General features: G+C 40.7%; 1 protein-coding gene across 1 annotated transcript; it reads left to right on the top strand.

The window, feature by feature from the left end:
- The first annotated feature begins 758 nt into the window (after window positions 1-758).
- LOC141803766 (uncharacterized) lies at window positions 759-10,109 on the top strand. The gene is made up of 13 exons (XM_074687767.1): window positions 759-1,123; window positions 2,141-2,243; window positions 2,358-2,502; window positions 2,632-2,714; window positions 3,308-3,415; window positions 3,664-3,782; window positions 3,915-4,089; window positions 4,297-4,394; window positions 4,641-4,712; window positions 4,914-5,678; window positions 5,836-6,035; window positions 6,116-6,705; window positions 8,183-10,109. Exons 1-13 carry the CDS (start codon window positions 1,036-1,038, stop codon window positions 9,537-9,539), a joined length of 3,903 nt encoding a protein of 1,300 aa, XP_074543868.1. The 5' UTR covers window positions 759-1,035; the 3' UTR covers window positions 9,540-10,109.
- The last annotated feature ends 395 nt before the right edge of the window (window positions 10,110-10,504 follow it).

Genomic DNA, 10,504 nt, shown 5'->3' with positions numbered 1-10,504 from the left:
CAAAACATCTTCGGTCATTTCACAGACACATAGTGCTCAGTGTGCACAGAGGCACACACACTTTATAAAGGGAAATTGATGCACTGTATAGATACACACTGAACTGATTTCCCTGCTCTTTCAGCAGAGAAGCTGTGGGCAACACACACACACAAAAAGCACATAACATGGAGACACTCAGGAAGTGAGCAGGGGAAGTTTGGTGGTTTCTTGCGTCACCATTCTATGCTGTTACTTGTTTGCCGATGCAGAGTGAAGGTAGGAAGACTCATATTCGCTTTTTTAAATTGTTGGTTTTCCATCTTTTACTAAAAACTCTTCCATAAAGGAGGGCAGACAGGCAGCAGTGATGAACAAAAGGAAAGTGGTGGCAGGTGTCAGGAGGAGGCAGGAGGTGGGGAGTGAGTTTGAACGTCCGTAGGAGTCTGTAAGTTCAGGCTTTAAGAGTCTACTTCCGCTGCAGAGCAAAAGGCCCGTGACATGCAGTACAGACCAGGTCTGAAATGAACATGTTCGAAGGTCTGCGAAAGTGATGGTAGGTTTAATTGGATCCACCATCCCTGAAAAGTATGGTGTTCTGACTGTTGTGAGACATTTTCAGGGTTATTTCACTAAATTGGAGAAGTAGAGATGCAAGGGTGTGGCCTTCGAGATTAAAGTGTGTGCATCAGGGGGAAGTGGAGAATTGCAGATGCACATTGAGAATTCAAGGCATTTCATTCTTTTGATTTTTGGGGAGGCTGTTTGGAGCATGAATTTGGTGTTTGCACAAAATTTTCAATTCTACTTTTGCAGAGGGGACAATTTAAAGAAATGTCCTAACACTTCAGAGGAAACAACCTGAACCCAGCAACATGCACTGAAGCAGAGGAAACGGCAGCAACTGTCAAATCTCTGAAATGTGCAGCACCCCCACGAAGACAAAGACACATTGACCGAGCTGGTTGACACATCCAGGGTTCAGCCAGTCTGCTGGTGTCAACCAAGAAACTTGAGTCAGCCTGAATGTGAGGTGGACACTGAGAAGAGGACGAGATGAGGAGAGTTCGGAAGAAAGGAGGGAACAAAGAGAAAGTGTTTGGATGTGACCTGCTGGAATATCTGACCGCCCAGTCGCAAGAGAGTAAGTGGACCTCTTTTTCCAGTTATTCTACAAAACTCACATTAAAATAATGTTTTCTGACTATTTGACAGATAACCCATTCAAAGATCATGAGCAAAAATCATCATTGGCAGCTTTAATACAAACATATTTTAGTCAGAATATTGGTCATGTTTGAAACTACAACACAGGATGTGCCTGCTTTTTAGAGTACATCTTCTAACTACATCTTCCTGAGGACTCAAGCTTTTACTTTAGAGGGTCTCAAGATGCTACTGCTAAATCATTAATACTTAGTATCCTTATGGTTCAAACGTGGAGATATAAAAAGAATATGGGCGTGTTAAATTCAAGTTGGATGATAAAAATCTCTTTTGCAACTGTGGACATGTCTCTATTGCAAACAGCATACTAAATTGACATTGGTGTTACTTTAAAGGGATATAACCTTAACAGGCTCCATGGTGGTTATGGGGACTTTAAGAACAATGAATCAAGGAGTTATGAGTTCTACATTTAAAGCTTGATTTTGAGGAAACATTTCTGAGAATACAATTTTACAAGAAAAGTTCAGCTATAACCCCAGTTGTAAATATAAAAATAACAAAAAAAAAACACAATTCCTGTTAGAAAGAGACATAATTGTAAACAGGTAATGCATGTATAATAAAGGCTCAATAAAAAAAGCTAGTGCTATTAAGTTCTCTTACTGGACTAAAAACTAAGATTTTGTGTCTCATTTTGTTGAAGTCCATAATAGAGCTTTATAGAATCACAAGGTTAATTCTCAGTTATAAATCAATTATGGGTCAAGATACCTAAAAATCTTCTCAAAAAAGACAAAAAATGAGTCAACAACCCAAACACTGATTCAACTCTGACGCTAATAAGACGTGTTTTTTCCTAACTCGAACAGGTCTCTTTTAGGTTTCCATTTTAAAAAGATACCATTACCTGTGTGTCTGAAACAAAACTACTCAACTCCCACGATGAAACAGAAACACAATAATGAACTGACTCACTCCCTGTTCCCCACAGTTCCTCTGGTGCTCAGATGCTGCAGTGAGTTTGTCGAGAAACATGGAATCGTGGACGGTATCTACAGGTTGTCCGGAGTGTCGTCCAACATACAGAAACTACGGTAAGCTGAGTGTGTGTCCTGTTTAAGCTGTGTCCTCTTTCAAATTACATCTCCACATCTGTGTGTAATATGAAATCAGAAGTTTTAATGTGGTGTTGGTTTGTTTACTACCAGGGGTGAGTTTGAGGGCGATGGGAGCCCAGATCTGGAGAAGGATGTGTACCTGCAGGACATCCACTGTGTCAGCTCTCTGTGTAAAGCTTATTTTAGAGAGCTGCCCAACCCCCTGCTCACATACCAGCTGTACGACAAGTTCGCAGTGAGTAGCTCAGACAAAGAAATGTTTCACATGTTTCACCTCTCTGGTGACACATTTCAAAGGAAACTGCAGTAAAAGATTGACCTGGTGACTCATTGAACACTTTTCAAACATGTTTCTGTGTTACAGGAGGCTGTGGCCATCCAGCTGGAGGAGGAGAGGCTGGTGAAGATCAGAGATGTGCTGAAAGAACTGCCAACCCCTCATTACAGGTACTGTCCTCTTCTTCACCAAGGGACTATCTCTTCTCATGTCTATGTGGAAACTTTTAGTTTTGTGGAAACAGATGGTGGTCTACTATTCACCAGTTTTTGGGTGCTACCCTTATGTTTTTATTTGCTATTTTACACTAGGAGTATGTTGGGCGAGATCTCTTGGGTTATAAAGTCAACCTTGTCACTTAGGTCAGGCAGAAAAAGGTTGTATTCAAAGAAAAAGTAGAATCTCTGAACTGAAGTTTATTGGCTCTGATAAACTTGAGAGTAACTAATTAGCAGATAAGTTGTAATTACTGTTAATCATATCAAAATAGGGGTCAAATGAGTTCCCTTATAAGAGGTATAGCTGGCAGATGTTGCAGCCCATCGTTACATAATTAAATGCTTTGATTATTTAGCATTAAGTGGCTAATTTGCTAATACCTGGTGAAAACAGACCAAAAACACAGAGATTCCTGATTAGTTTTCATTAGTGGGCTTGTCAAGCCGTACAATTACGCAACAGACCCAAATCTAATGCGCTCACCAAAAATAAAGATAGTGTGTCCACTTTAAAGCTTTTAAACTGTACAATCTCTTCATTTTAGGACTCTGGAGTTTCTGATGCGCCATCTTGTAAAAATGGCTTCATACTCCTCAGAGACCAACATGCACGCCAGAAACTTGGCCATCGTCTGGGCCCCCAATCTGCTCAGGTTTGTTTATAGCACCTACTAGAAAAGATTTTGTTTATTTCTTTTTGAAATGTCTGGAAAACTTGTCCTTTGTTCAAAAATGTTTAAGTCTAGTGTATCCTTAAAATGCATCCAATACAGGAAGTGTTGTTAAACTATGAACCGAGTGTCCCATTTTCCCTCCAGAAAAGTATGTTTTTATTTGTCATCTGTTCCCCTAAAAGGATTTAATATCTTCAATTTTTTCTTCATTCATTTTGAATGTTTAGGTCAAAGGACATCGAGGCGACTGGTTTTAACGGTACAGCAGCCTTCATGGAGGTCAGGGTTCAGTCCATTGTAGTGGAGTTTATTCTCACACATGTCGCTCAGCTGTTTCCTACAGCAGGTAACACACATCTGCCCTGACATGCTCATTCATTCCTTATTAAATGTTGATCAGAAATGGGCATGGAGACCAAGATCACTCAGACATATTTTATGTTATTTTATATAACTAAAATACCTCTTTCATATTCAGGTGTTTCAAATGAGAGAAGGAGCTCGCTCCCCTCCCCAACAGCAGCGTCCATTACAGCAGACGGGCTCTTCAAATTTTCTGCTGCTCAGCCCATCCCAAACTTTGGCAACATCAGTCCAGGAGACGGTCCTATACCCATCAGACCATACCATGCCATCATTGAAGGCACAGACAAGTAGGTGGAGTCTTTAATGCACCTCCTAATGTGGTTTGAGCTGGATGTTGAGTGTCAATATTCATCTTTTTGAAAACACAACTTCCTCTGAGGCTTCAGGTGCACAATGTTTTTTTTTTGTGTGTGAAACAATAGGTCTTTGCTATTGTGAAGATATTACATAAGGTGTTTGGCTCTGTTTCACGTTGATTGTCTCTGTCTATTCAGGAGGAAAGGATCTCTAAAAGGCAGGAAGTGGATGTCTATTTTCAACATTGGGGGACGATTCCACGACCCACGACGGAGACACAAAAACTCGGCCAAAGGTACAAAATTTAGTCATCTACAACAGTAATTACTCCTACCCTGAAAAACTCAATTTGAGTTCTGTCTTTATATGTTCTTATGATTAGATTACTCGCCCTGGCATTTTTGAGATAGTATGAAATAAAATGATAACAATTTGGATGTTTTTTAACTAAAATCTTCCTCACATGACTTTTTAACTTCTCATCTTTTCCGTAGCACAGTTTCGCTACATTTGGTCTAATATAGATGCTCCTTTGTTTCAGAGAAAGACCGGCCCACCCTGAGACCTGCCAGAAGCATGGACTCCCTCAGTACGTCCCCCTATCCAAATGAAGGTGCTGCTCTTATTACATATTTTTCTAATGATAGTCTCATGGAAAAAATGAAGTGGTAAAAATTCTGATCAGAGGGAAAAAAAGCTTTTCCCAAATGGATGCTGACACAGATGTATGACTTTCACACCCAAACTCTGGGTTAAACTGTAAAATAAAGGTGACGCATCTTCTCAAGTCTTCCATTCCTGTTTTTCTTTTCAGGATCCAGACGTCCTGCACAGCGACCTCCCTCCAACACATCTCCCCTTGTCCCCTCCCCTCAACAATCTCCCCCTGATGCAGCAGTTTCCACACCAGCTGTAGGTGGCAGTGAGTACGCCGTGACGTATCGCAGGGGGACAGGGTTAGTGAGTGGAGGAGCAGGGACTCAAGGAACCTACACAGCTTTAGACCCTGAAGGTTTAGGACTCACAGGATGTGAGACTGTACAGTCCAGATCTCCTGGTCTGTCAACTAAAGCGGGTCGCAGAGCAGCCATGCACATCACTGGGCCCACTATGGTCACAGTGCCTCTACACATCACCTCTAACCTCCTTGCAGGGGTAATGCAAGGGGGTGGAGCTGACAGGGTCGTCCACCGAGGCAGGGAGAGGGATGGAGGAGACAGGGTGGAGGGTAAAGAAGGAGGAGAGAGGAAAGAAAGCAGAGCAGCAGACAGGAAAGTGGAGGAAGGCAGGAAGGAAGAGGAGGGTAAACGAAAGAGGAAAGTTACAGAAGTGGAAGCAGGTGGGGTTACAGGAGAAGGGGTTCATGAAGAAGATGAAGTGGGTGCAGGGAAGAAAGAGGACGAGGAGGAGAAGAAGGAGGCCAGAGAAGAAGAGAGAAGAGAGCAGAAGATGGGGATGCGGATTCCAAGCATGTCCAGCGAGAAACGAGCCAAGAGCGTGACCTCAAACACGGAGGAAGGTGATGATAAAGATGCTCTGGATGATGGACATGACAGTGATGGCAATAATGAATACATGGGTAATTTCACATATTGCACAAGAATAATCTTTATCTTTAAATGTACTGATTATTATTACAGAGACAACTTTTTATTTCGGTGGTTCCCTAATTGTTATTCCTGTGGCTTTAAATAATCTAAGCTTAATTTTAATCACAGCCTTTGTTTTACTTTCAGATATGAAAGAGATGATGGTTGACTTACAGTCAGAGGAGACTCAGCATAATGATGTGTTCGATTCCTCTGAAGTCCTAAACTCTACGGAGGTGGAGGGGGACGACTTGGGGCTGTCAGGCTATGTTCAAGATAACTTTGAATTCCTAGACCAAATGGACTTCAGCGTCCTGGACCACATGGACTGTGGAGCCCCCTATCAGGTGTGTGTGTGTTCAAATAAGTCTTTAGTCTATTTTTAACAAAGGAAATATTGAAATAAATATCTTTCTCTACCTGTCAGGTGAACGAGTTCTCAGTCGAGCCTCCAGGTCACTCAGATGATGAGTATGAAGTCATGGAGCAATATCAGTCCTCCCATCATTCATCAGAGGACTCAGACCAGCATCCTGAAACACACATGTTAAGTCCCACAGAGTCACACAAACACAGACCGCTTAGCCTCGACTTAAACAGCAGACACACAAAATCCCTCAGCCTGCCATACATGACCTCACCAGTTGACGGACCGGAGGAGTCCAGCTCTGAAGAGGAGCCTGAGGAGGATGACAATGAAGGCTACTGCACTGATGATGAAGATATGTTTGTTAAAAGTCTGCCTTGTGATTACTTTTTGAACAGTCTGAGCGGGTTTGAGCAAGGTGCGGACAGAACGGACAGAGGCACTCTTGATGGAGTGGATGTACATGAAACTTCTCAGGAAAAAGACTGTGAGCCAATGAACCTTGAACTTCCTACATGTGAAATATCAAATGACGGACTGCTGGAGCAGGCAGACATGAGAGAAGAAGAGGCTAATGATGGGTTAGAAGAAAAGGAGACAACAGAAGAGAAGGAGGAAGTTCATCTGGGAGGACAACTGGAAAACAAAAGGTACAAGTGAAACTGAGGACATGTTTAACTAACAAGCTAACTTCATAACCTTAATGTTCCAGGGGTCAGTCTCACTGCTCTCAGTTCTTCTTTTAATTTTTTTTCTCATTTTAAAGAACAAAACCTTTTTCTTTTCCAGTTTAAAAGTCAAAGTTCAAGACTGAAAAACTCTGTTGAGCTGAAACTACACCACATTCATAGCATCTAACTGTTAGCATCGGCAAGCTAACAGTCGAAAATAGTAAATAGCTAATTAATGTAGCTGAGCATTTAGAAGATATTTCAAAGCAGGGCTACACAGAGGGTGGTTAAAATAAATATAGAACTTAAATTTATCAGATACCAGAGAAAAACTTCAAAGGAATTCTTATGTAGCTATGTATTTGCTGCATGGGTTAGCAGACAACTGTTAACTAACAAGCTAGCCATTAGCCACTTTTGAATCTGTTTATTAACCATTTACAGCTTGTAGTGGGGCACTTCAAGTGATGAAAAATATCAGTCAAGGCAGGTTTCAAGACAGCCTTTTTGAAAATGCCACAAATCCAGAAATGTGGAAAAAACAATCAAACAAAAAAAATACTTCAGTATGTAAAGTGGGACTCAGAGGAACACTTTTGGAAATTCTGGAAGAATTTACACCTCTTTGAAACAGTGAAAAAGCACAAATTTGCTTAATAATTAAAACTAAAAAATGCCAACAATGACTGGGTAAAAGGACCACAGCTGTCAAAACCAAAATATGCTGAGTCATACAGCTAGACACTGGGTTATAGCTCTGCTAGCTGTTGTTACCGCCTTAAAACAATCAAAAACATACTTACATATAAACAACAAGGTGGTCAACAATGCTGAAGATAATTTTCACATAAGAGGAATCAGCTGCAGTCACTCTACAGGTAAATTAATTAGTTTACACTTTACCAAGGATTCTAAATGACCAGCAGGGGGCAGTAAAAAAGGAAACTCATATATTTACAGCCTGGGACACTGAGGTCTTTGACCTCGTTTCATGTACAAGGGGTTTACAATTTTATGTAAGCTAATACTAAGCTATAAGCGTTAGTAGGTATGGTTAGATGTGACTGATTTGACTAAAAGGGGTGTGTGTTGCAGCTTTTTGCTGGATGGTTAGACTTGACCACAACTCCATTTCTTTGCTGCTTTCTGGATTAGTCAGGAATAAAAAAAAAGGTGAGTCCACTTTTCTGCCATTTTTTGGCTTCAGAAACTTATAAGTGAAATTATTAGGACTACATTCATGTTTTATTCAGTCTATGCTTTATAATGAGGCTCTGTGGGTTTTCAAGAAAGACTGACATCCTGAGCACCAGTGTCTCACAGTGATACAGAAGCAAATCTTAATCCTAACTCACCTTTAATCAATATTTCCTCATAAATGTCATTAAAACCATCATTTTCTATATTCATGCACTCATATAAGTGTCTAAATGTTTGTTTCCCCCATTTATTTCAGCAGCAAAGTGATAGAAGAAGATCACAGTGTCCTGGAAGATACTCCAAGTGATAAAGAACAACCTCCATCCACAGAGGAGTCCTCACGCTGCTGCTCTGAGCTCCCCCAGCTGTGCATAGAGGAATCAATCACCACAACAGACAGCCTGGTAGAGAAAGAGGAAGCTGTGAGTGATTGTGAGAGTGATTATCCACCTTTCCCGCCTGCCCCATCAGAAGAGTTTGAAGACTTTTCTGTAAGGGCAACAGAAGAGCCCAGATCCTGTGTCAAAGGATACAGTGATGAGGGAAAGGACAGGGTCTCAAATGAGGGCACATGTCAAGAACTAGTCATAGAAAGTAAAAAAAGTGAGGAAGACATGGGGATAGAAACAGAAATGGACGACATTGAGCAGATATCTGAAGAAGAACATGAGGGACAGGTGGTAGCAGATGGAAAAGAGGAGGAGGATGCAATTCAGGGTGAACTGGAGGACATTGCATGTGAGGCTATAAAGGATGAGGGAAGCACACATGAGGAGAAGAAAGCTGCGAAAGAAAGTGCAATAGAAGAAGATGATATAAAGGTTGAAGAGATGAAGAAAGTAAATACTAGTGGAGAGGAAAAGGTTGAGGAAGGAAGGGAAAATGAGACAGATATGGACGTGGAATCGATGGAGAACACTGAAGAAAAACTAATGGACCAAGAAAAGCAGCAAGCTGATGAGGAAAACGGATCAAACTTACTGAGTGCAACTGAACTTGGGGATCAAATTCAAGACAAGTGTGCCATCAGCAAAGGAACACAGCATCATGGAGGAGATGAAGTAGCAAAAGAAGAAGAGGATGGTGGCAAAAAGGAGGCAGAAAAGCAACGTATCAGAATACAAAGTTTAGATAAAAAGGTAAATAAAGCTGGGTCTGACATAAAAACACTGAAAGATGGAAAAGGTGGAGTAGGAAGCAAGGTGGTCGTCTCCAAACAACCCAAGTTTTACCAAGTGAAAGCTGTGCCAGTCGTGCCTCCAAAACCTCAGCACTGCAAAATCACCGCCATGACGCTTAGACAGCAGCAAAAAGAGAAAAGAGGCGGCGACAAAGAGAGAGAAAACACACAGAAAATCTCAATGGAGGGGGAAAGAGTCTTTGCCAGATGGCAGGAGAAGGACGGAGAGGATAGAGACGAGGGAGAGGGGAGAATGGAAAAGCCTGAACACAAGGGAGGAGACAGGTGGAGGGATGTGGATGATGGTTTCATGAGGGACACAAACAGAAACAGTCCTCTCAGCATGAATTTTGAGGAGGCTGTTGCTATCGCGACCATGAAGCGGGAAAAGGAGAGGGAGTGTGAGAAGGAAAAGGAGAGGCAGAAGGATTAATACAGTGAGGACATTATTTGAATGTTAAAGAATTTTGATTTAAACTGATCAAACTGTTTTCCTACCAGGAGCAGATAGGGCTTAATTTCCATGTTCTTACAGTGTACATACAGGAACAGTTTTGTTTATGCAGTGCTAAAACACATTTTAAGGTCTCTTTCTGCCTTTATGAATTTAGTTTACATCAGTTAATTCATTTCTTTTTGAAGTATACCAATGTTGGTGGTCATAAAACAAAACAAACAGTAGAGGGCTGACATAAGAATTTCAAACAGAGATGATGTCCTCAAGTTAAGTTGCCTTAGTTAGTTACCTCTTAACAATAACAAAAGTACAACTACAAGCAAAAACATCATGGCTGTGTTTGTAAATTGAAAAACAAACTTCAAGGGTACTGAAAACATTAGCCTTTAAGTTTAACCTCACTCTGTTTGCATTTAACAGCTTGTAAAACAAAAACTTATCAGCGTGTAAAATGTCTTTGCGTTGAGTTCATATACAGACTGAATTTCCTGTGAGATTGATGGTGTATTTTTTTGAACTAAGGGTGATAAATGAAGACTATCCTTTCTGATGCATGTTCACTCTGAAAAAATGTCTTGGCAAAAGTCTTAGTTTTATATGTTAATAAACAAAGGTTTGTATGTCTGTGTCCATGTTTTTTAAAAATAATTCTTAAATTTTAAAAAATCTTTTTGGTCTATTTTTAATGAAAATAATGCAGTTTTTTGTTTCTATTCGGCCTTTATCACATAATAATAAATGGCTCATACTGTAATTTTTCAGGATAAAGTCTAAACAAGTTTTTATATTTGGGTAAAAACAATCATTGGGGGCATTTCTACGTATTGAATTGTGAAATAATCTCTTTACGGATTCGCTGGCCTCGCAATCAGCGTTTACGCTGTTAATAACAAAAACCTCGTAAAAGATTAACGTTTCCCGTTTATTAGAACAGTTACGCC

The sequence above is a fragment of the Halichoeres trimaculatus genome, unplaced genomic scaffold, assembly GCF_033239565.1.
Source record: "Halichoeres trimaculatus isolate MK-OKI-2021-1 unplaced genomic scaffold, fHalTri1.1 fHalTri1_scaffold_15, whole genome shotgun sequence".
NCBI lineage: Eukaryota > Metazoa > Chordata > Actinopteri > Labriformes > Labridae > Halichoeres > Halichoeres trimaculatus.
The sequence above is the reverse complement of the archived record's forward strand: the minus strand, read 5'-3'. Positions and strand labels throughout refer to the sequence as shown.